Consider the following 25,743-nt stretch of genomic DNA (forward strand, 5'->3'; position numbering starts at 1 on the left):
GTAATACGTCAGCAGCCCCCATCAGCTCCCAGCGCTTCCCACCCACCAGCAGCCCTGCCAATCAGTGTCTCCCCTTCCCTCCCCGCACCTCCCGATCAGCTGTTTTGTGGCTGCAGGAGGCTGGGGGGGGGAGGGGGGAGGAGCGAGGTCAAGGCAGGCTCAGGGGAGGGGGCGGGAAGGGGTGGAGTGGGGGCTGGGCCTGTGGCAGAGTCAGGGGTTGAGGAGTGAGCAGCCCCCAACACATTGGAAAGTTGGCGCCTGTAGCTCCAGCCCTGGAGTCGGCACCTAGACAAGGAGCCGCACATTAACCTCTGAAGAGCCGCATGTGGCTTCAAAGCCACAGGTTGGCCACCCCTGAATTAGAGGAAACAGCACAGGGACTGTTGAACAATTTCACAGCTATACATTCTTTTACTAAGCAACAAAAAGGAATAGCACAGGGGCTGTAAAACAATTTTCTCAGAAGCAGAACATCACAATTTTGAAACAAATCCACCTCATTTTACTATAACTTAATAAATCCAAAACAGCTTAATAGATCAAGGCAATTTTGCCAGGGATTGGTAGTGGGTATGCTTTGTTACTGGGTATGCTTTGGCTAACATTGTCCCCCTTTTGACCCTTCAATAACAACACTGAATGGGTCACATTTTTAACCTTATCTAATTGTTTTAAAGCAATATATTGGGAAACAATTTGTGCTTGCGGTTTCAACTTAAAATACATTCTTCTCATCCAACAGCACAACCAACACATTATGATGAACAATATTCCGATTAACAAAGAAGACAATTATAGGGTGAAACATGATGTTAAGGACTGATGTCCATGGAGGTGACCATCCTTTAAAAATATACCAATGGTACACTATCATTTGTTCAGCTTGTGAGGATATTTTAAAATTTCTGACCCCTGATGTAAAATGGCCAGACTGTGGGTCTCTATCTGCTCTCGTGTGACCGCAGTCAAATGGCTAATTTGTTTGTTCTCTAGCAGCCACTTGTACAAAACCGTCCAATTGACTCCCAAGGAAAAAGTGAAATGTACAGCATTACTTGCGTCCATTGGGCTAAAACTTTTATCCTTATGGATTGGAAAGTAATACATTAAGTAGAGGTTTGTAACATAGTCACATTACACATACATGGCCGCACAGGAGGTTTGACAGTATACCTTTCTTGCCACACAATTTTCTCTAATCCAGTGACACAGACACAACTTTTCCCATCATAATACATGTTGGTGGTGCTGTTATCTAATTCATCCCTGCTTTGTTTTGTAGCGAACAGGGTTCCTCTAATATTTGTAGTGTGGGGTACATCCACTGCTGGGCAGTCCATTCCTCACATCCTCAGTGGTCTATAATTTCCTCTTTCTCGTTTAAATATGACCCAGCCAGTCATGGAACCCAAATATGTCTGCCTTGAGGTGTTGGAAGTGCTAGGAAGGCCCACACAGTGCTTTGGTATCTGTGTAGCTGGGCTCGTATTACCTATATTGTAACACACCCCATTAGGGAGGTTGCCTGTACATATGATTCCATAGGTTTGAACAATCATGGGACATAAGGGAGAAAAAGATTATCCTTATGTTCAGTTAAAAGGGGAGTTAGGACTGCCATATCTTTGGCTTGTATTCAATCCATTTCTTTCTGTTAAAAATGGCCAACAGTTGCTGCTCTGAGCACCGCAAAACCTTAGCTGTTTTATTGGCTATGTCCCGCATGGTAACATATTGTACCCAAAATGTATGATTCACATGGTTCCAGGTATGCCATTGTAAATACAGTGTGTCCACTCCCGTTTGTACCAATTCAGAAATTTGGTGTTCCTGTCCTTGCACAATTGTACGGTGCAGAGCTTCCACCACACTGGCCTTAGCCTTTAATGCTTCCAGATCCACAGAATTTAATATCCCTGTCCCTACTCTGATGCCTCCCAATATGGTGCTGGCTAGATCCCACCGTTTACGAGGATGGGAGTATCTTTGTTGCAGGGATTCATACCAGGTATTGAATAGGGAGTGCTGTATTGTGCACATTCAGGCCATGTGATGGTTAGATTATTTTTAGTCCAATTAAGTGTAATGTGTAAGGCTGTTATAATTGGCGCCACATATCCCTTAATGCAGGGGTCTCAAACTCACTTTACCTTAGGGCCAGTGCCAGTCCTCAAATCCTCCCAGCGGGCCAATAATGTCACTGAAGATGGTGTTCAGAAAAGAAAATGTTTATATTGTATTTTTTATTTCAAATTTCTTAGAAATAATAAAACTGTCATACAACTTTGCCTGCCAGAGAGTTTTTAGTGTTTGCCAGTGTCAAGGTTCCTTCCCCACTCTGAACGCTAGGGTACAGATGTGGGGACCTGCATGAAAACCTCCTAAGCTTATCTTTACCAGCTTAGGTCAAAAACTTCCCCAAGGTACAAAATATTCCACCCTTTGTCCTTGGATTGGCCGCTACCACCACCAAACAAATACTGGTTACTGGGGAAGAGCTGTTTGGAAACGTCTTTCCCCCCAAAATACTTCCCAAAACCTTGCACCCCACTTCCTGGACAAGGTTTGGTAAAAAGCCTCACCAATTTGCCTAGGTGACTACAGACCCAGACCCTTGGATCTTAAGAACAATGAACAATCCTCACAACACTTGCACCCCCCCCCCCTTTCCTGGGAAATGTTGGATAAAAAGCCTCACCAATTTGCATAGGTGCCCACAGACCCAAACCCTTGGATCTGAGAACAATGAAAAAGCATTCAGTTTTCTTACAAGAAGACTTTTAATAGAAATAGGAGTAAATAGAAGTAAAGAAATCCCCTCTGTAAAATCAGGATGGTAGATACCTTACAGGGTAATTAGATTCAAAACATAGACAATCCCTCTAGGCAAAACCTTAAGTTACAAAAAAGATACACAGATAGAAATAGTTATTCTATTCAGCACAATTCTTTTCTCAGCCATTTAAAGAAATCATAATCTAACACATACCTAGCTAGATTACTTACTAAAAGTTCTAAGACTCCATTCCTGGTCTATCCCCGGCAAAAACAGCATATAGACAGACAGAGACCCTTTGTTTCTCTCCCTCCTCCCAGCTTTTGAAAGTATCTTGTCTCCTCATTGGTCATTTTGGTCAGGTGCCAGCGAGGTTACCTTTAGCTTCTTAACCCTTTACAGGTGAGAGGCGTTTTCCTCTGGCCAGGAGGGATTTTAAAGGGGTTTACCCTTCCCTTTATATTTATGACAGCTTACTTTTACCAGCTTAGGTTAAAACTTCCCCAAGGTACAAATTAATTTTACCCTTTGCCCTTGGATTCCACTGCCACCATCAAACTTTATCTGGGTTTCCTGGGAAACATAGTTTGGACACGTCTTTCCCCCCAAAATCCTCCCAACCCTTGCATCCCACTTCCTGGGGAAGGTTTGGTAAAAATCCTCACCAATTTGCATAGGTGACCACAGACCCAAACCCTTGGATCTGAGAACAATGAAAAAGCATTCAGTTTTCTTACAAGAAGACCTTTAATAGAAGTAAAGGAATCACCTCTGTAAAATCAGGATGGTAGATACCTTACAGGGTAATTAGATTCAAAACGTAGAGAATCCCTCTAGGCAAAACCTTAAGTTACAAAAAAGGTACACAGACAGGAATAGTCATTCTATTCAGCACAGCTCTTTTCTCAGCCATTTAAAGAAATCATAACCTAACACATACCTAGCTAGATTACTTACTAAAAGTTCTAAGACTCCATTCCTGTTCTGTCCCCGACAAAAGCAGCATACCGACAGACACAGACCCTTTGTTTTTCTCCCTCCTCCCAGCTTTTGAAAGTATTTTGTCTCCTCATTGGTCATTTTGGTCAGGTGCCAGCGAGGTTACCTTTAGCTTCTTAACCCTTTATAGGTGAGAGGATTTTTTCTCTGGCTAGGAGGGATTTTAAAGGGGTTTACCCTTCCCTTTATATTTATGACAGCCAGACACCTGACAACGCTTCAGTTCTGTCAGTTTGTTGATGTTTGGCCTCAGTGACTGAGCAGTTGAAACCTTCAGGATTGCAGCAAGGTGTGCATCAGATAGTTGCGTTCGGGATTCAGGCTTGTTTATATTCATTGTGGAAAAATGTGATGCTGCCTCCATGGCTGACTCTGCCGGCGACTAGTGATTCCCCAGCCGATGGGATCTGTAGGGGGTGGCACCTGCAACAGACATTGCCTGCAGCGTGGCTGCATGCATCTCTCCTTCGCGGGCTGCAATGGGGAGGTTCTTGGGCCACAGATGGCCTGCAGGCTGCCTTAACGGGTGGTTGTCTTTTAAGCAGATGTGGGTAAGGAATTTCTTTAATTGGAGGGCCATTTAAGAGTAACACTATTGCATTGCCTACAAAAATTGTCCTGTTCATCCATACTGTTATTGTACGAATTTCCAATGGCCCTGGAGTAAAGGGTGGAAAAGTGTGGTAACCAGGTTTACTGGGTTTACAAGAGGGGTTAGAATCTACCATTGTACCAGTAGGGTGGTTACCGTGGATGGTCACACACATATGATAGCCGGTGGTAAGGTTTACCCAAGCTTGTAAAGGAACTGTAGAGAAGGGCCCATACAGAGTATTGTTAAGCACTGGTACCTTTTGGACTTTATTCCAGTTGGAAAAATTGAACCATTGTATTCCCCAAAGTGTGTCTGATATCCTTAGACCACACATTCCCATAAGCAGTCCCAAAAGTATTAACGTTGTGTACTTTCGTCTTTGTTCTCCCACTTGACAGATTTCTAGAGGTGTTCCCCTGTATAAAAAATGCTTGCTCAGTGAGATATCAAACAATTTGGTGTTAATGGGTGCTCTTCAGGGTAAAGATTTGCACAGTGTCCACAGTCCTTGAGTGGTGAGTATAACGTATTCCAGCTGAAATAATTAAGCACAAACAGTTTAGAAAAACAGTTTTATCTGTGAAACATGGACCCATTACATTTCCTGTCCTTTTCAATGTGATACACCAGTGGGCTGAGTCGGTCAACTATGGATAAGGGCCTATCCATTTAGAATCTAGAGCATGATATCTTTTCCCTAATTTTACATACATTCCTTGGTCACCAGTTTCCCATAGCATCGATTCGGTGGCTTTTTGCTGATGCATTTTCACAATTTGTTCAATGGCTTGGTTTACTCCATACTGTAGCGTTGTCTTGTCTTCTTGTAATTGTTTGAGCCACAGAAAATAAGCATGTTGTGTTGCTGTAGGGTGTTCTTCAGAATTCTTAGTTATGGATTCAAGATCAATTATCAATTGCAATGGCTGCCCGAAAAGAATTTGGTATGGCTGGATCTTTGTTTTCAGTCTATCACTGCTGCAGATTGCAAATAAAATTAAGGGTAGCTTTTCAGGCCAGTTCTTGCCAGTATGGTCTACCACTTTTCGCAGCACTTCCTTAATGGTGTGATTCATCCTCTCTACTTCACCTGAGGATTGGGGTCGGTATAAGATGTAAAACTTTTGCTTGATTCCCAGAGCATGGGGACAATTTCCTGGTGCAAGTGCTGGAGGAACCAACTAGGGGCGGAGCTTTTCTCGACTTGCTCACAAACAGGGAAGAATTAGTAGGGGAAGCAAAAGTGCATGGGAACCTGGGAGGCAGTGATCATGAGATGGTCAAGTTCAAGATCTTGACAAAAGGAAGAAAGGAGAGCAGCAGAATACGGCCCCGGACTTCAGAAAAGCAGACTTTGACTCCCTCAGGGAACTGATGGGCAGGATTTTCTGGGAGAATAACATGAGGGGGAAAGGAGTCCAGGAGAGCTGGCTGTATTTTAAGGTATCCTTATTGAGGTTGCAGGAACAAATCATCCCGATGTGTAGAAAGAATAGTAAATATGGCAGGCGACCACCTTGGCTTAACAGTGAAATTCTTGCTGATCTTAAACACAAAAAGGAAGCTTACAAGAAGTGGAAGCTTGGACAAATGACCAGGGAGGCGTATAAAAATACTGCTCAGGCATGCAGGAGTGAAATCAGGAAAGCCAAATCACAATTGGAGTGGCAGCTAGCTAGGGATGTTAAGAGTAACAAGAAAGGTTTCTACAGGTATGTTAGCAACAAGAAGAAGGTCAGGGAAACTGTGCCCCTTACTAAATGGGGAAGGAAACCTATTGACAGAGGATGTGGAAAAAGCTAATGTACTCAATGCTTTTTTTTCTCCTCTGTCTTCACTAATAAGGTCAGTTCCCAGACTGCTGCACTGGGCAGCACAGTATGGGGAGGAGGTGACCAGCCCTCTGTGAAGAAAGAAGTGGTTCAGGACTATTTAGAAAAGCTGGACGAGCACAAGTCCATGGGGCCAGATGCACTGCATCCGAGGGTGCTAAAGGAGTTGGCTGATGTGATTGCAGAGCCATTGGCCATTATCTTTGAAAACTCATGGTGATCGGGGGAGGTCCCAGATAACTAGAAAAAGGCTAATATAGTGCCCATCTTTAAAAAAGGGAAGAAGAAGGATCCAGGGAACTACAGGCCAGTCAGCCTCACCTCAGTCCCTGGAAAAATCATGGAGCAGGTCCTCAAGGAATCAATTCTGAAGCATTTAGAGGAGAGGAAAGTGATCAGAAACAGCCAGTATGGATTCACCAAGGGCAAATCATGCCTGACTAACCTAATTGTCTTCTATGACAAGATAACTGGCTCTGTGGATGAGGGGAAAGCAGTCGATGTGTTATTCCTAGACTTTAGCAAAGCTTTTGATACTCTCCCTCAGTATTCTTGCCAGCAAGTTAAAGAAGTATGGGCTGGATGAATGGACTATAAGGTGGATAGAAAGCTGGCTAGATCATCGGGCTCAACTGGTAGTGATCAATGGCTCCATGTCTAGTTGGCAGCCAGTATCAAGTGGAGTGCCCCAAGGGTCGGTTCTGGGGCCGATTTTGTTCAATATCTTCATTAATGATCTGGAGGATGGCGTGGATTGCGCCCTCAGCAAGTTTGCAGATGACACTAAACTGGGAGGAGAGGTAGATACGCTGGAGGGTAGGGATAGGATACAGAGAGACCTAGACAAATTAGAGGATTGGGCCAAAAGAAATCTGATGAGGTTCAACAAGGACAAGTGCAGAGTCCTGCACTTAGGACGGAAGAATCCCATGCACTGCTACAGACTAGGGACCAAGTGGCTAGGCAGCAGCTCTGCAGAAAAGGACCTACTGGTTACAGTGGACGAGAAGCTGGATATGAGTCAACAGCGTGCCCTTGTTGCCAAGAAGGGTAATGACATTTTGGGCTGTATAAGTAGGAGCCAAGCAGATGAAATGGCCTTGACTCATCGGGAAAGCATAAAGCTGGGACTGCTGCTGCTTTTTGTTTTCAGGTGCTCAGGGCGGAATCCTGTTCCGGTCCTCATGCCCATTGAGTCTTTTTTTTTTTTTAACAACTTCCATAAAGGAAGGGTGATTTCAGCATCCTTATAGATATGTGGCTGCAGGAAACTAAATCCGCCCAACAAAACTCGTAAATAGTGCACATCCGTAGGGGCTGGCTGAATAATTTGCACCAGTTGGGCGTCTGCCTTCTTTGGGTAGAGGTATTGTTTCTGAGGAGATACTAGCTCGCCAACAATTTTAATGCAGGTGCTAATTTTACCGCAGTCTGTTTTCTTATGAGTCCATACAGTGGGGAATTTTAAACGCCACTCCTCAGCCTGCTCGGCTGAGAGTGTGGTGATGGGCCTCCTGCCCCCTTTTGATATAATAATAACCTAATGCCTATCCTTGCAACAAAGCCCGTTGCCAACTGTGTCCACATATCTATTCAGGGGACACCATCATAGGGCCTAATCACATCAGCCACACTATCAGAGCCTCGTTCACCTGCACATCTACCAATGTGATATTTGCCATCATGTGCCAGCAATGCCTCTCTGCCATGTACATTGGCCAAACTGGACAGTCTCTACGTAAAAGAATAAATGGACACAAATCAGACGTCAAGAATTATAACGTTCAAAAACCAGTCGGAGAACACTTCAATCTCTTCGGTCACTCGATTACAGACCTAAAAATGGCAATTCTTCAACAACAAGAACAGACTCCAATGAGAGACTGCTGAATTGGAATTAATTTGTAAACTGGACACAATTAACTTAGGCTTGTATAAAGACTGGAAGTGGTTGTGTTATTACACAAAGTAAAACTATTTCCCCATGTTTATCCCCCCTGCTCCTCACACGTTCTTGTCAATTGCTAGAGATGGCCCACCTTGATTATCACTATAAAAGGTGGGTTTTTTTCTTTTCCCCTCCCTCCCCAGCTGGTAATAGCTCACCTTACCTGATCACTCTCATTACAGTGTGTATGGTAACACCCATTGTTTCATGTTCTCTGTGTATATAAAATCTCCCCACTGTATTTTCTACTGCATGCATCTGATGAAGTGAGCTGTAGCTCCTGAAAGCTTATGCTCAAATAAATTTGTTAGTCTCTAAGGTGCCACAAGTACTCCTTTTCTTTTTTTGACATATTAGCCGCTTGTGCCATTAAGTGTTAGCGGCCCACCATTTCTCCTAGTGTTGTAAACGTAGCCAGGATATTTGTAGGATTGTCCTGCCCCACCCTGTCAATGACTCCCTGGATTTCAGTTAGTAGATGCTGTATCTCAGGGAGTGTTAACCCTTCCCTAGCTATTAATTGAAAAACACGCAGCTTCCATTTAGAGAAATTTTCACGATTAAGGGGTCCAAGTCATTTTGCTATGGCTTGGAGATCAGAGGTGGATATGGGCTCTGTAGTGGTAGTGGTACTATTTCCATTGTCTTCTCTCGTGGTTGTCGCAATTTGGGTTATGACTGCAACTGGATTCTGATCAAGAGGTCCCCAACTCTTGGGATCATTCCAAATATTCGCTTCACTGGGATCCTAGGGTGCATTCCCCCAAGCAGGGATATTATCCCATTCTCCTGCTGTTACCGCTGCTATTTGACATGTTGCGAACCCGAGCTTTTGCCTGAGGTGTTTAATGAGGGATTCGCAATGGCTGTAACTGGCATGGGCTCTGCCTTGCTCTAGAGTTAATTTTTAATCATTCCTTGTAACACCTGATTTTCTTTCTCTATTTTATCCTTTTCCCCAGCTTGTTCCTCTAATATTCTCTCCTTTTGTTTCCCTTCTCTGAGTGCTTCCCGAAGGGGATCTAACTGGCTTTGTATTCCTGTTGCCAATACCTTTCACTTCTCAGCTTCTTTTTCTGCTTGGGAAAGTTTCTTGTGCAGAGAGACACTCTCCTGCCGGCAAGCTGCCAGGCAAGCGAATGACTCATTGCACGCTTCCGATAGTAAACAAATTGCTGCCGAATCTCTTTTTGTTGGGGTGGAAAGTTTGTACAGGAGTATATATTGTGCCAGCCTATCTTCTCAATCCAAAATGGCCTGCACATCTGCCAATAGGTGTTCAGCCCGCTGGTTGTGCCCAAACCTTGATAAAATTTGTTTAAAAGGGGTGACTTCTTGAACAAAAGGTAACTCTCCTGACTTTTCTTAGGGGCATCTTTAGATTGTTGTTTCTTAAACATTTTTCCCAGAGATATAAAATCATGCAATGCTACTCAGATTCTTTTAACCCACAAATACTATTTGCCCAAACTCCTATATCCTTCAGAGTTGGGTCTTACACAGAAAATACCACCTAAAACTCCTCAAGAGTTTGTTCCGATGCCAAAACAGACAGTCTTAAGCAGCAGTCTCCTCCGACTGCTCAGCTCTCTATGACCAAGGGTGCGCAGACAAATTTTAAAATAAGCAATCCATTTTGCATAAACAATCAATCTTTCAACTTTACAATAAGTGTGGTGTACGGCCACGTTCCCCTGTCCGCAATTCTCCACCAAAAATGTTATGCTTATAAAAACTCACAGAATCTTTTTCAGGGGACAAAGCAATAAGCCATGTTTATTTAAAATGTCAACAGATATTAAAATCAGCAAATATATGTATATATTCAAACTAGCACACACACATAGGTTCTGGAGCTGGTGTTTATAGTTACCCCGTCCTTATTGTTGCTCGAGTCAGCCTAGTGGCCAGCTACACTGAACACGAGTAGGGGGAGCTAGGCCTCCATCAGTCTGATGCTCCATTGTTGCAGAATGACCCAAAGCCTCCTGGCCTCCCACCTTTATAGTAGTCGTCTTTCATGTCAGTCTACGAATTTTGCTTTGTCAGCTGGGATCCATTAATTACAAATCTGCCCTTCTCACAGTCATCTTTCATCACTGACGTCTGAATCCTCAATCACAAACTGGGTGCTAGGTGTTTACACAGCTGCTCCTTATCTTATACTTTGTTCTTAGTTTGGGGCAGATGCCTTGCACTTCAGGGTCATTAATTTGCACCTCTTCAGCCATCAGGACAGGATGACACTAGTGTCTTAGGCTTTGTCTACGCTGAAAAAACACACCCCTGAGCGATGCAAGTTTCAGTGCTGTAAAGTGGCAGTGTAGACAGTGTACCAGCACTGGAAGCCCCGCTCCCAGCACTGGTAGCTACTCCCCTCGTGGGGGTGGGTTTTTTACAGTACTGGGAGAGCTCTACAAAGCCACGTTAAACGCTTTAACTTTGGTAGTGAAGACATACCCTTAGGCTTTGGCTACACTTGCACATTATACTGAAATAACGCCTCGCAGACTGCTCTACCTTACTCCCCGTCCACACTGGCAAGGAACGTAGAGCGCTCTGACTCCCTGGCTGGAGCGCTCCTGGTACCCCACCTCCCTGAGAGGATTAACAGCTGTTGTGCATTGGCTGAGACACCCCAGTGTAAACGGGGAGTAATGTTATTATGCACTGATTGAACTCCGGAAACTCCCCATAATCCTTTAAACTGAGGCGTCCTCTCTTATTTTGTTGTAAACTCCGGAGGCGGAAGTGCCGTTTCAAAGCTCCGTTTCGGGGGCTGCTTATCAAAAAAACAAACACAGCTACTGTTTGCTTTGAATGAGTGAAAGGCAGGCGGGGGGCTCCGTTGGGAGTGCCGACAGCTAATGTTTGCTTGAAGAGAGAGGCGGCGCGGGGGGGCTGAGGTCCATTTCCGCGAGCGGCTGCTTATCTCGTCTATGAGAAAAAAAGAAACAGCTGCCGTTTGCTTTCAGTGCGTGAGAGAGAGGCGGGGGAGGGAGGGGATCTGTACTTACAAGACAGCTCGCTGACACACTCTCAGCCCCCCAAAACCCCACGCTCTCCCCCCCACACACTCCCTGTCACACTCCACCCCACCCCCCATTTGAAAAGCAGGTTGCAGCCACTTGAATGCTGAGATAGCTGCCCACAATGCACCGCTCCCAATGCAGCTGCAAATGTGGCCAGGACAGTGCGCTGGCAGCTATCAGTGTGGACAGACTGCAGCGCTTTCCCTACTCAGCTGTACGAAGGCAGGTTTAACACACAGCACTGTACATCTGTAAGTGTAGCCAAGGCCTTATTTCTCACTTCCTTCTTCTTGTGATTAGGCCCATCTGCTCAGCTGGTGTCTCTTCTTATCTCCTCACATCCTTGCATACCTCACTCATATAAAGAACAACTATACATCCATCTACTAAGCAATTAGAGGAAACAGCACAGGGACTGTAAAACAATTTTCTTACAAGCAGACTTGTAGCAGAACATCATGATTTTGAAACAAATCCAATCATTTACTATTTCAATTCATAAGACAAATTACTACTAACTTAATAAATCCAAAACAGCTTAATAGATCAAGGCAACTTTGTCAGGGATTGGTATTGGGTATGCTTTGTTATTGGGTATGCTTTGGCTAACAAGGGAGTTACGGTCTCTTCCAACCCTAATCTTCTTTGATTCTATGATTCTAGGTGGACAGAAGAATTCGGGCAGCCTAGGTACCGCCTCTCGGGGAGGTCAGTTGCGTACACTGGTGGGAGAAGCCCTGTTGGTGTAGGATGTGTCTACACTGAAGTGGGGCAGCTGTGAGGTTATAAGAGTAGACAAGCCTAGAGGAAAGAAGTTGCTACAGAAGCATAGCACCAGGAGGCCTGGTGTTGGCCAGGAGGGACTAGGCGGGCCTGGTCTACACTTAAATTAGGAGGACATAGCTACGGCACTCAGAGATGTGAAAGCCCCCCTCCCCAAGTGCTGTAATTAAGTCAACCTAAGCCCAGTGTAGATGTGGCTGGGTCAATGGATGAATGCTTCTGTCAACCTAGCTACCACTGCTCAGAAGCCAAAAAACCTTTCCAGCAGCACAGCTGCCATGCCGGAGCTGTATCACTGTATCACCCACAGTGTAGACATGGCCTCAGCCTTACCCTTTGCTCCTGGATACTAACCGAAGGACTTCCCAACCCTGTGTCCCAGTTGACTCTGTTTGCAAAAGGCTGCCAGGTGTCACTGCAAACACTGGCTGAGGTTCACTGAGCCCTGAAGAGGAGGAAAGGCTCTGACTAGGAGTCTATCTCAGGCCATGGCAACATGACTAAATTGACAAACGTTATGCCGGGGTGCGCTGATGTAACACGGGGCATCCCCAGGTGGTATTCCAGCATGTCCACCCCACCGTGGGGCACAATACCTTTGGGGACATTGTCACTGCTTGGTGGGCTAACTGGGAGTTTCACAGGGCTTTCTGGAACCAAGCAGGTCAAAATCCCACCATGCCACTGTCCACATCCCAGGATTTTCACATCTTTCTCTTTCCTGCCTGGTGCTATTCGGTGTCTGCCAGCTCTCGTCCAGAAGCCTGCAGAGCTCCATACGGTTCTCGTCTGTTGCTAATACAGGCTGCACAATTCTCTAGCATTTGCACAGTCTGAGGCAGCTCTGCTCCCATCAGGGCTGCAAGGAGGATGATGCAGAGATGTTTGGGCACAATAACTGGATGCTGATGGACTCAGCAAAAGTCAGTACCTGGTTGCTGCTCTTTACAGAGCGGTCCACATGGGGGAGCGCAGAAAGGGAAAGAGACATCTCAAAGCTCCCTGATGTTATTCTCACACATCTCTGTAATAAGAAATGCTTACTGACACTGTGGCTTTGGAGTGCATCGCCTGCACTGCTCTCCAGTGCAAACCCTAGGAAGCACAGCCAGGCTGGGCGGAGGGCATGCTCCATTGCAATGTAGCTTGGTTCCTCCCTCGGTATAGGTGTAGCTTGGTTCCTCCCTCGGTATAGGTATAGAGCAATGGCAGTGAATATACTGGCACTATTTTCATAGGCAGTTATTTTGGCTGGTCTTGCGGGTCATAAAGGCAGCTGTTACTGGCAGCCCAACATGGCCCGGGCCAGTAGGCTTCTAGCCTGTCTACTGCAATGGTGCTAGAGAACTGGCCATAGAGTGGTGCGGAGAGTGTCCTGGGTGGAGGCAGAACCAAGGCTGCCCTCCCTAGAAACCTTGGGGAGAGGATTGCACAGCATCTGCATGGAAGTCTCCCTGAGGTCTCTCATGAGAAGAAAAGCGACATCCCCATTCTGATACTGGAGAACTCTGCATGGCCCCACTGCCCAACAAGCCAAAGACATGAGAAGCCGATGCCGATTCTTCCTGTTTGTTCTACCTCTTTCTACCTCAAACCCTGGACACTGGCCTGCTGTGGCCTGTGGGATCGGATGGCCAGGACACCTGGTTAGATTGTGTTCCCTGACCGTCCCTCTCTCCCATTGGCCCAGTGGAGCCATGCGAAGGTGACACCTGCCTGAACCCACGAATGGGCTGCGTGCCGGTTTTAAATGGGGAACAAAGGCTGGTAGGGGACGGTGGGGGCGGGGAGGTTCAAGGAAAGCAAAAAACAGGAGAAAAAGAAGGAATAATGTCACGGGGTCCCAGACTGGGGGCTCTGGAACTGCTCTGAATGAAGCCAGGTAGGACTCTGGGGCAGCATGTCTCCCCTCAGGCCCACTCTCACTAGAGCAGCCTGCTCGCCTTCAGCGCCTCATGGGTCTGACCTCGGAGCATTCAGCCCCCTGTTCTCACCATGATCTCCCTGCAATGAGTCCCCCTGGATGGGCCACCTGGGGAAGCCTCACCTGTCCCCAGAGGGGCCCTGCACCCCACTCCACAGTCAGTGGTGACTCGCAGCATGTGTAAAACAGAAGGTTTATTAGTTGTGTGGAACACAGTGTAGAACAGAGCTTGTTACCACTGAAAGCAGGAAGTTACGGCAAAGTCCATATTGGGGGATCCCCACCCCAAAGTCCCAAACCAGGAGACTGACTCGCTTCCAGCAGCCTCCACTCAGTCACACCCAGTGCCCCCTTGTCAGCCTTTGTCTCTTTTCCGAGCAAACCGGTCCCCTGGCCTCCACCTCTCGCTTTGTTCTCCAACAGCTCTGGCTGGCTCCCACAGAGGATCAGTTGCCAGAGTGTCGGCCATTGTCTGTGCCAAGGCAGCCAGTCAGCAATCACACCTGCCCGCTAGTCCAGTGGCTCTCAACCTTTCCAGACTGTTGTCCCCCTTTCAGAAGTCTGATTTGTCTTGCGTACCCCAGGTTTCACCTCACTTAGAAACCACTTGCTTATAAAATCAGACATAAAAATACCAAAGTGTCAACAGCCACCTTATTACTAGAACACTGCTGATATTCTCATTTTGTCTGTATGAAATTTTAGTTTATATTGATTTCGCTAGTTTTTTATGTAGCCTGTGGTAAAACTAGGCAAATATCTAGATGAGTTGATGTACCCCCTGGAAGACCTCTGAGTACCCCCAAGGGTACGTGTACCCCTGACTGAGAGCCACTGCTCTAACAGCCTCTGCTTGATCACAGATCACACACCCTTGTCCCACCACCTAGATACTTGTGCAACACATAGAGGAAACTGAGGCACACACATTTTTCATACAAAACATTAAAAAAAATCCCATTTAATCACAAATGTATGAAGATACTTCCCCCCGCTCCCATTCCCGTGATCAGCAGCCTCATCCATGCAAGCCTGGCAAGACTGGCTAAATTTTGCGGAGTTTCAATCAGTGCCTGGCCCACTGCCACATCTCCCTCCTCCTCCTCCTCCTCTCCTGCCTCGCTGTTCACAACTGGGGTCTCCTCCAAGGTGTCCACAGTGGTCTGCGGGGTGTGGGTGGGCATGCACCTCATACAAGCAGCAGGTCTGTGAGGCACTACCAAATATCTAGTTGCCCTCCTTTGCACAGCACTGCATGCCCCTTCTCCTGCAGCCCCTGTGCAATGTGCACCACGATGGTCGATGGTCCGTAGCTGGGCCTGCAAAGCCTCTTCTCCCTGCCGGCCCAGGAACTCCAGTAGCTCCAGGCAGGAGCATGTCTAAGCAGTTCTTGGTGCATGGAACTGGCCTGGGTGGTTGGGCAGGTGCACACAATGAGGGAGAGCTGCCAGCTGTGTTCACCAAGATGGGCAATCAGTAAAAGGCATTTCAGAACCACGCAGGAAGTTAAAAGGTGAGGGAAGGTGTGAACTGCAGGGTACCATTGGGCTGCATGCTGGGAAACTGCATTCCAATTTCTGCGCCCTCTGGGCAGTGCAGGTCAGAACCAGGACTAGTGCTGTCATGGGGACAGGGGCACTGTGGGATGGGTGCAGGAGAACTGGTAGGGTCACAAGTCCTGTAATGGCTCACTTGCAGTGGTGTTAGAGCGTTGCTGTCCTGGGCGGCAGGAGAAAGGTGCGAGCATAGACACATGCACACGCGGACTCGCCCAGACCTTGCTTTGCAATGTAGACCAGGCCTAAGCAGGACTCACTGGGCAGAGAGACTGGATGAAGCAGGCAAGTTTAGCCAGGGGCTCAGCCTCAGAGGTGTCCTGCCCTGGGCTCTGGCACACTGAGGGGACCCTCCAAGGGTGGGGTGTAGTGACACTCCTGGGGCTCCATGACAAGCTAAAGGCTGGCCCCCCAAAGATGAGGTGTGTGCACAGGTGGACATATGGCTCAGGGATGCTGCCACAGGGGATGGGAGCCCCAGGCTGTGAACACCCTACACTTGGAGCCATGCTCCACAGCCCGAAATCCTGGGGAGCTGGGCAGGTGCCGCAGCCACGCTGCCATGGGCATGGCAGGGGCTGTCCCTGCAATGGGCACATCCCAGTATGCAGCCCAATGGCACCCTGCAGTTCACACCTGTGTGAGCAGCACCAGGGGCCTCTACTGGGATTGGGGCACCTAGCAGTCCCGGAGTTCAGACAGACCCACATGTGTCTGGCTGGGGGCCCGGGGTAGAATGGGGGAGGTGGGCCCGGGGCCCACACACCCTCGCCACACCAGGAGCCCCCAGGTCCCATGCAGGCTGGGCTCTCCCTGGTGCCCCAGCTGGGGGTGGGGGGAGCCGGGAGCAAAGCACCCAAAGCGCCCCAGCCCCCCGAGGGGCCCGGGTGGCACAGATATCACATGAGACAGGTGTGTCCCCCCCCGCGCTGCTCCTCCCCACACCGCGTTAAACCCCTCCCCCCGGAGCTCTCCTCTCCCGCATTAATCTCCTCCCCCTACAGCTCCCCCGAGTTAATTCCCTCCCTCCGCAGTTCCCTCGGTGCGTTAAACCCCTCCCCCCGCTGCTAATCCCCTTTCCCGCAGCTCCCCCCCCCCCGCAGCTCCCCCGAGTTATCCCCTCCCCCGGCGTTAAACCCCTCTTCCCCTGGCGGCCCCATTTCCCAACCTGCAGTGCCGGGGGCAGGCCCGGGATCCGAGGCTGCGGGATGCTGCGGGCGGGCGGCCGGACTGCGCTGCGGGTCAGACCCCGGGGCCTGGAGCCCGGGGCGGGCGGGCGGCGGCGCTGCTGCAGCTCCGGGCCGGTGAGCGGGGGCGGGGGGACCCCGGCGTCCGGGTGCAACCCCCATAGTCCGGCCTGTGTCCTGCGCAGGCACTGTCCCGGGCTCCGGTCCCCACTGCCCCAACTCCCGACTGCCCCTTCCACCACCACCAACTTCCGCCTCGACCCTCCCCATGCCCCCGATACCCGACACCCCCTGATTGCTCTTCCATGGCCCCCAACTTCCACCCCGACCCCCGATACTCCCTGACTCCCACCCCCAATTCCTGCCCCCTGAGTCCCAGCCCCCACCCCTGAATCCTCCCCCCCACTCCCAACCCAGACCCCATACTGCTCCCCAATACCTGCTGCCCCTGATACCTGACACCCCCTGACTGCCCCTCCACAGCCCCCAACTTCTGCTCCGACCCTCCCACCACTCCCAACTCCGACCCCCCTGCTGCCCTGGTACTCCCTGACACCCACCCCCAATTCCCCACCCTTTACCCCTGATTCCCAACCCCTACTCCCTGGCTCCGATACCCAACACCCCCAAACTCCAACCCCCTAATTTCCCCTGAGCTCCCCCTGCTCCTCTGCTGCCCCCCAAATCCCACCCCTGACCCCCCACTGCCCACTACCACCCCCCACCACCCCAATACACAACCCCCCCAACTGCCACCCCCCTGACTGCTGGTGAACACCCCCTCCAGGCCCCTGACTTTGCACTTCCTCCCTACATCCTGGCTTTGGGATAAAAACAAATTTAATTTGTAGCTGGGGCTGCTGTAGAGAATCCCCTTGCCCCCTCCCTAACCTACCCCCCATACGGCCCCACCCAACTGCCCCCTCCTACGTGTCCCTCTACTGCCCCCACTAGCCTTCGGGACTATGCCCCCTGTGTCTGTCTCCCATATGTCTCCTGACTGTTCTTTGTACCCCCTGTTCCCCCTGACTGGTGTGCCCCCCCTACTCCCAAATGCCCTGTCCCCTCAGACTACACCTCCCAGCTGCTCTCCTTTTGCTCCTCCAGCTGCCCTCTGCACCTCTGTGCCCCTGCTGTGGTGGTGGCTGCCTGAGTGTGCAGAGAGCCTGCCCCGGGGATTGGGGTGAGCCTGTGTTGGTGCCAACTCTGAACCCTAATGATGAATGTGGACTCTTCCTACTGATCTCTCTGCAGGCAGGGTAGGGGTGGGAGACTGGCAAAGAGCAGGGGCCAGAGAGACCTGGTGGAGGGGGGAGCGAAGCAAGAGATAGGGCAGCAGGACACCTCCCCCGCAGTGACCTTGGATATGCCAATTACCGATAATGAAGGGCACGTGCTGGGCAAAGGGCAGGAGCTCCCCTTGATCAGTGCACACAGCCCTGGGCTCTGCCATCAGTAAATATAGCCCTCGTCGTGTCCCCCCCGAGCAAGGATGCCCCGCTCCCCTCCATCCATCAGGGAGGCACCATGGACCCCAGCCTGGGGTTCTGGCTTTCTCGGCGGGTTGCGGGGGCTGTGTCCGTCACGCCACAGGGAGCCGACGCAGCCAGAAAGGGGAGTCCAGCCTTGTGCTGAGTGTTGGCAGCTCTTGGCATGTAGGGAAGGGGATGCTGCTGCAGCACGGTGCTGCCAGGCTGGCACTGCAGCTCCCCCTCAAAGCCATCTCTCTCCTGCTGGGCATGACCACGGTGGGGGTGGCAGGGGGTGCTGTGTCCCCTGCTGCCTGTTCTGTGCCAGCCTGGGGAGCATGGCCGAATCCTGGGGGTCCTGGCCCCTACAGTGTGGGGTACAGCGCTACAGGGAGGGGTGGGAGGACCCAGAAACCTGGCGGCTGAACGTTCCCATTAGTCCAGTCTTTGGGTCTGGCACTGGGGCAGGTTCCCCTTCTTGGAAAATCCACATGGGCTCAGACCTGCAGCCTGGTTCTGAGCCGGGGCCCTGGCAGCCAGCCTGGGGGCTCCTCTCCATTCTGGGGCCTCTTGGGGAGCCCCTCTTGTGCCTCAAGATGAGTGTCCGAGCCAGCTCTGCAGCCCGAGGCCTCAGCTGGCATAGACACGTGCTGCTAAAACTTCTGGAATGGGAGCCCAGAGCCGGGAGCAGAGTGCCCCCCAGACCTTCCCCATCTGGAGCAGGTCCGGGGGGAGGGGCTCACGCTGACCGGGCTGTAGCCATGCACTGAGACTAAAGGGGGAAGCCTGGGGGTTCCCCAGCAAGACTGAGGTGGTCTCCCCTGGAGCCTGCATCCCTGGTTCCAGACATGCCTGGCACTGGGGTTACAGTGGGGCAGGGCTGCCAGTGCCCCACTGTGGTGCCAGCTGGCGTCCCTTGGTCTGGGGCACAGCCCTGCAAACTGAGGCTGGCATTGGGCAGGGAGGAGCAGCAGGGTGGTGGGGGGACAGAGCCTTCAGCCTGGGTATGCTCCCAGCCTGGGGGCAGCGCAGGGAGACCCTGCGAGCTAGCCCCAAGCTGTTCAGGGAGGGGCTGCCACTGCGCAAGTGTGGCTGAGGTACCAGCTGGTCTGTGCCATCCTCTCTCCATTCTGCCCACAGGGGCATTACTGGGGGTCAGCTGAAGGTTCAGCCATGTCTCACAGGAGGGTGCCCGAGCTCTGACTGCCAGCGCGGTCCTCAGATGGTAACATGCCCCGTGACAGGAACATTGCCCTGGGGCAGTGCCCATCGACCCTTCCTGGCCGGGAGCCATGCTGTGCCCTGGACCTGTGGCTCTGTGCCAGGTGCCAAGCCCAGCCCCTCTTGCTGGGGGGTTCTAGTGCCAGGGCCGACCTGATCCGGCCCCCTCTCGCCCTGCAGGACAGCCTGAAGCAGACGCCCCTCCACGCCTTCCACCAGCAGCAGGGCGGCAGGATGGTGAACTTCGCTGGCTGGAGCATGCCCGTGCAGTACGCACTGAGCCACTTGGAGTCCCACCTGCACACGCGCCGGCACTGCTCCCTCTTTGACGTCTCCCACATGCTGCAGGTAGCATCGCCCGCCCCAGCCGCTCCCCGCCAAGGGTCCCCTGTGCTCACAGCCTGGCTGCATGCAGGCCAGGAAGCTGTACACCCCATTTGCTGTGCATCCGCTCACCTTGTAGACGAGCCTGAAGACACCCCGAGATGAGGAAACTGAGGCCCAAGCAGGGCCAGCCAGCACTGCCCAGAGTCAGATCTTAGGGGTGTGACTACAGCTGTGGCCCTCCTGAAACAGGGCAGGGACTCAGCCAGGCTGCACAGCGTATTAGGGCAGAGCAGAGAATGGAACCCAGGAGTCCTAGCTCACTCGTCCTCCCCCGCTTGCATTGGGCACCTTAAAAATATCTTAATACACAAGTACCCAGCCCTGCCAGCAGGGGCAGGGCAGGACTCTCTGCAATGGCGGGGGCGGGGCTGGACCGGCGAAGGGCTCTCTGCAATGGCTGGACTGGCACAGGGCTCTCTGCAATGGCGGAGGAGACGGGGGCAAGGCTGGCATGGGGCTCTCTGTGATGCTGGAGAGGGGGTAGGCAGGGCCGGCATGGAGCTCTTTCTGATGGGGGAGGGACAGGGTCGACACTGGGCTCTCTGCGATGCGGTGGGGCTGGAGCTGGGGGGGACTTTCTGCAATGCGGGGGGCTGGGCCGCCGCTGGGCTCCCTGCGATGGGGGTGGAGGGGGCAAGGCTGGCTCTCTGAGATGCGGGGGGTTGGGCCGATTTAGGGCTCACTGTGATGAGTGGGAAGGGCCGGCGTGGGGCTCCCTGCAATGGGGGTGGAGGGGACAGGGCCAGCATGGGGCTCCCTGCGATGGGGATGGAGGGGGCAGGGTTGGCACGGGGCTCTCTGAAATGTGGGGGGCTGGGCTGGTGCAGGGGTCTCTGCGATAGGGGTGGAGGATTCCGGGCTGGCGTGGGGCTCCCTGCGATGGGGGTGGAGAGGGCACGGCTGGTGCGGGGCTCTTTGTGATGGGGTGGGGGCCTGGGCCGGTGCACAGCTTTCTGTGATGGAGTTGGGGGGTAAGGCCAGCAGGGGGCTCTCTGCGATGGGGGTGGGGGAGCAGAGCCGTCACGGGGCTCTCTGTGATGGGAGCTGGGCATGTCTTAATGGCTATGGAGCAGGGCTGGCAAGCTGGTCTCAAGCTGTGCCCATGCTGGAGATGCCCACAGCTGGCCCATGCCATCTGATGTGGGTCATGGGACTGGCACGAGGGGCTGTTAAATTGCCGTGTAGAAGTCCAGGTTTAGGCTGGAGCCAGGATCCTGCGAGGTGGGAGGGCCCCAGAGCTGGGATACAGCTGGAGCCAGAACATCTACATGGCAATGAAACCGCCCTGCAGTCCAAGCCAGCTGCCTGGCCAGCCAGCGGAGACAAGACCCTCAGCAATGTCTCCTTTCCAGACCAAGGTGTTTGGCCGGGACCGGGTGAAGTTCATGGAGAGCCTGGTGGTTGGGGACATTGCAGAGCTGAAACCAGACCAGGTACAGTGGGTGTGAGATGCCCTCCCCCATCCCCATGGCCAGGAGTCTTTGTAGTGCCCTGGAGAAAACAGCAGTGGGTTTTAGGGCAGCCTGGGCATGGGCAGAGCTACCGTTGTGGGGAGCCCTAGCCCTAGCCCCCCTCTGCCCCTGCTCTGTGTGCAGCAGCAGCCTGGCAGCTCCTGCCATATGCCCCGTGGGGCACTCAGCTCCCTGCTGAGTGGGGCGAGGAGCTCACCTAGGAGCCAATGTGTTGATCTGGGCCCAGGCAGCCCTGGTGACTCTGTGACTCCAACACCTTCCATGTCCCAGGGAGCAAATCGCTTCTCCCCTCTGGGGTAGTGACGCCACATGGGTAGGTCCCGAGTCAGATGGTTCATAACAAGCGCAGAAAATTGCCCCATTCATCACAGGAGACGTGGCCACCTCAGCTGCCTGCCCATCCTGCTCTGGCCATGGGGTCAGAGAGCTGGGGGGGGTCCCATAGCACAAATCCATCACGAAACCAACCCCATCCTCTGTTCAGTTAGAGAGAGACCCGAGGCTGGGCTACCAGGGGGCTGCGGTCAGGAGTGAGGGGCACCAGCAGAGCTGGGGGAAGCCCAGGGCTGGGCTCGCAGGGGTGTGGTCGGGAGTGAGGGGCACCAGCAGATGGGGGGAGCCCAGGGCTGGGCTTGCAGGGATCTTTCACTGAAGGGCCATTAGGAGACACTGCATGGCATGCTGGTGATCTGTGGCCTTGCCTGGAGTTTCAAAGGTGGGGGGCGGGCAGGGACAGGTCTGCTCTGTGACTTGTGGCTGCTCAGGCTCAGCATGGCCTCGCTCGCAGGGCACCCTGTCTCTCTTCACTAACGAGGAGGGAGGCATCCTCGACGACCTGATCGTGACCAGCACCTCGGAGCAGCACCTCTATGTGGTGTCCAACGCAGGCTGCAGGGACAAGGACTGGGTCCTGATGCAGGTATGTGTGCGGCTGGGCACCCCCTGCCTGGACCCTGCAGTGACCCTGAGAATGGGATCATTGCTGGGCGCCTGCTCTCTCCCTGCTGTGCTGGTGCTACCCTGCTGGTGCCCTTCCCCATGGAGCTGCAGCCCTGGCTGCCAGGGGGCTCCCTGAATAGCAGAGGCGGAAGAATCCATCCCCCGTGCAGGGCTGGAGGCAGGTCTGATGGTGGTCCAGGGTCTGGCTGCTGACCTGGCCCTCAGGAGCTGGGCTCTATCCCTGCTCTGCATGCCCTGTTCTCACCTGTGCTTGTCTCCGTTCCAGGGCCGAGCAGAAGAGCTGCGGGCTGCAGGCAGTGATGTGCACCTGGAGGTCTCTGAGAACGCGCTGCTGGCTCTGCAAGGTAACAGGCTGCCCACCCTGGGCTGCCAGCATGTCCCTACACCAGGGCCCTGCACTGACAGCCCCTTCCCCATTGGGGTCACCCTGGTTCGGAGTTCCTGCCATGGCCGGAGCTGATGGTGCTGGCTCTACTGCCAGGCTGGCCAAGCCAAGGTGGGACTCCCCAAGGGCATGGGAATGGGGCAGGATGTCCTGTAGAGAGAATCTGATGGCACAGACCCCTCGGCCCTGCTGTGCTCCCCCCCATCCCCCACCAGTGCAGGGGGGAGTTGGCAAACACAAGCAGCACTGCCCTGGTATGGGGGGTCGCCAGGTGAGGATCAAGGCCCATCATTCCTGGGCAGAGCTGTCCCAGAGGTGGGGGTGGGTCAGAAATGCTGACTCGCTCAATCTCTTACAGGACTGGTGAAACTTGGAACAAAACCTGCCTGGTGGGGGTCGGGCAGCCCTGGGGCCCAGTACGTGGCAGCCTGCCAGGCAGGCAGGCCCTGGCAGAATGGCTGTGTGGGGCAGCGTTGAGAGAGCAGCGGGGGGCTAGCAGGAAATGCCCATTTGTTGAGAGTCAGACATACTGAAAATTCCCCTGCCGGCTCCACCCCAAGTCCTTTGTGCCCTGCCAGGGTGGGCGCTATCCCCGGGATGCTGAGGCTCACACTGAGCTCCTCCTGTGCTCTCTGTGCCCAGGTCCCTCGGCGGTGCGGGTGCTGCAGACAGGCGTGTCAGATGACCTGGCCAAGCTGTCCTTCATGAGTAGTGTGGTGATGGTCGTGTTTGGCGTGCCAGGCTGTAGGGTGACACGCTGCGGCTACACCGGAGAGGATGGCATCGAGGTACCATGCTGCCAGGCCCAGGGGAGGGGAGGGCGGAGGTACCAAAGCAGAAGCGGCCCTGGTGGGGCAGGGAGGGGGCGAAGTGTCCCATGGGTGGCATGGTGCTGGCTCAGGCACTGCCTGGTGGGAGGAAGCTGGAACTTACCATGCCTGCCATTGCTTGGCTCAGATCTCGGTGCCCGTCGGGCGCGTGGTGGAGCTGGTGGAGCTGCTGCTCAGGGACCCACAAGTGCAGCTGGCAGGGCTGGCGGCCAGGGACAGCCTGCGCCTGGAGGCGGGGCTCTGTCTCTATGGCAACGACATTGACGAGACGACCACGCCTGTGGAGGCGGCTCTGGTGTGGACCCTGGGTAGGAAGGGGCAAGGAGCAGGGCAGGCATGGCAGGGCCTGGGCACCTTAACAGCTGTGAGGAGCACCTTGGGGGGTGGGTGAGACTGGTATGGGGACTGGAGGCTGGTACAAGGGTGCTAGCTGCCTTGGGGAATGGAGACACAGGGACAGTGAGAGCCCTTGTGGTTGGGGGGGAATAGGTTGTGGGGCACTTGGTGCATGGGGGGCTTGGCCGGGCCCCCAGAGTGCCAGGGCATGGGGGGCTGGCCAGACACCTAGAGGGCCAGTGGATGGGGGTGGGACAGGGTTTGGAGTGCTGGTGGTGTGGGGGAGGGGTGGCCAACCCCCTAACTTGGCCTGTCTTGCTGTCTGCAGGGAAGCGGCGCCGGGTGGCCATGGATTTCCCCGGTGCCAGGGTCATTGTTCCCCAGATCAAAGGGAAGGTGAAGCGCAAGCGCGTGGGGCTGATTTCCACGGGCCCCCCCATCCGTCCACACATGCCCATCCTGAGCCTGGAGGGCAGGCCCATCGGTAGGTGGGGCAGGCAGGAATGCGGCCCTTGTGGGGTGCTTGGGCCTGGCTAGCCCTTCATTAGCCCACTTACATGGGCCTCCCTTCCCCTCACTGTGCTGCAGCCCAGGGGGCAGGACCCTGACCCTAGCACGCTTGGCATGTCCGTCTCCCCTGTGTGATAGGCTCCGACCTGCAAAGCTCACTAGCTGGGCCCCACATCAAGGAGGATGGCACAGCTGTATGTTTGGGGTCTGCTGGCAGTGGTGGGGGGCTGGCATGGCTGTTCCCATGCTAACCTACCACTTGTGCTTCCTGTGCCCAGGCAAAGTGACCAGTGGCTGCCCCTCTCCCTGCCTGAAGAAGAACGTGGCCATGGGCTATGTGGAAGGTGAGCAGAGCCGGGTGGGCACGGTGCTGGCTGTGGAGGTGCGGAAGAAGAGCTGCCCTGCCCTGGTCACCAGGATGCCCTTTGTGCCCACCCGCTACCACATGCTCAAGTGAGGCACTGCTGGCAAGCCACGCCTCCCACGCACCCCAACCAATCAGCATGTACCTCTCTGCCCTACATGAAAGGCCACATCCCCAGTCAGGACTCCCCAGAGGACAGCCTGGGCCCACAGTGCCACCTGTCCAAGCAAGGCTGGGCCTCGCCAGGGGCACAGAGCCAATGTCCAGCCATGCACTGCCCAGCCAATGCCAATGCCAAGGGCATGTAGCTTGCAGCCCCATCTGAGGCCGATGTCAAACCAGGCCAGTCTGTTGGTGGTCTGGGGGGGCAGCCTCTCAGCTGTGCCCTTTGTCCAGACATGCTCTGGCCTGCCGCTTGTATGCCAAATGCTGATGGGCAATGGGCTGGCAAGGTGAGAGCCCCTCTGCTGCCCCGGCCTGCCTGGGCGTCCCCCTTCTCTGTAATTGGGCTGTGATTCTCCATTAAAGACCCCCTGACTCCATTCCTGCTCTGCCACTCGTCTTTATCCATGCTAGGCTGGCGGTGTGCAGTACCCAGCGGGCACAGGCTGGACAACAGCCTTCAGCCGCCACTGCTCACATGTGGCTTCTGAGTATTCTGGGTCCCCCACTGGCCTGGAGCCCATAATCCCCAATGGGGCCTGCCAGGGGCAGTGGCAGAGCTGGGGAGAACAGCTCAGCCCACTGGAGAGCTAGCCTTGCACTGGGGTGGTACATGCCACCTGGCCCTGCAGGCAAAGGGGCCAGCACACTTCGCTCCCATGAGAAAGGGGGAAAGAGACTGGGCACACTGGGGCTGTGGGACCTAGGGTGCCTAAGGGTGGGACCTAGGGTGCCTAAGGGTGCCTAAACTAGGGTGCCTAAGGGTGCCTAAACTAGAGTGCCTAAGGCCAGCCCTGTGCCAGCAGGGCCCAACCACAGGCCTTTTCAAAAGCAGCCATGGGGGTTGTGCCCCCCAACCCCTCCCCCCAGCATGGCATGCGTCCGCTTCATGCTCCTGCCCTTGCCCCCAGCAGGGGGTGAGACCAGGGAGCCCCCATCCCTTGCTGGAAGAGGGCAAGTGGTTCAAGGCAGTTGCTCCAAATGCCTGAAGAGCAACAGCATCCGCCAGCTAGGA

General features: G+C 53.3%; 1 protein-coding gene across 2 annotated transcripts; it reads left to right on the forward strand.

The window, feature by feature from the left end:
• Nucleotides 1-16,586: 16,586 nt before the first annotated feature.
• Nucleotides 16,587-25,108, forward strand: AMT (aminomethyltransferase). 2 transcript variants are annotated; one of them, XM_084634072.1, is made up of 9 exons: nucleotides 16,590-16,749; nucleotides 19,503-19,670; nucleotides 21,062-21,142; nucleotides 21,969-22,100; nucleotides 22,407-22,485; nucleotides 23,169-23,314; nucleotides 23,484-23,664; nucleotides 24,021-24,176; nucleotides 24,481-25,108. In XM_084634072.1, the coding sequence occupies exons 1-9, from the start codon at nucleotides 16,654-16,656 to the stop codon at nucleotides 24,657-24,659; spliced, it is 1,218 nt and encodes a 405-aa protein (XP_084490198.1). In that variant the 5' UTR covers nucleotides 16,590-16,653; the 3' UTR covers nucleotides 24,660-25,108. The 2 variants fall into 2 exon arrangements, with proteins under 2 accessions (XP_084490199.1, XP_084490198.1); XM_084634073.1 differs by lacking the exon at nucleotides 24,021-24,176 and having other exon boundaries at nucleotides 16,587-16,749.
• Nucleotides 25,109-25,743: the final 635 nt, after the last annotated feature.

Source organism: Lepidochelys olivacea (genome assembly GCF_965140295.1).
Source record: "Lepidochelys olivacea isolate rLepOli2 genome assembly, chromosome: 7".
NCBI lineage: Eukaryota > Metazoa > Chordata > Testudines > Cheloniidae > Lepidochelys > Lepidochelys olivacea.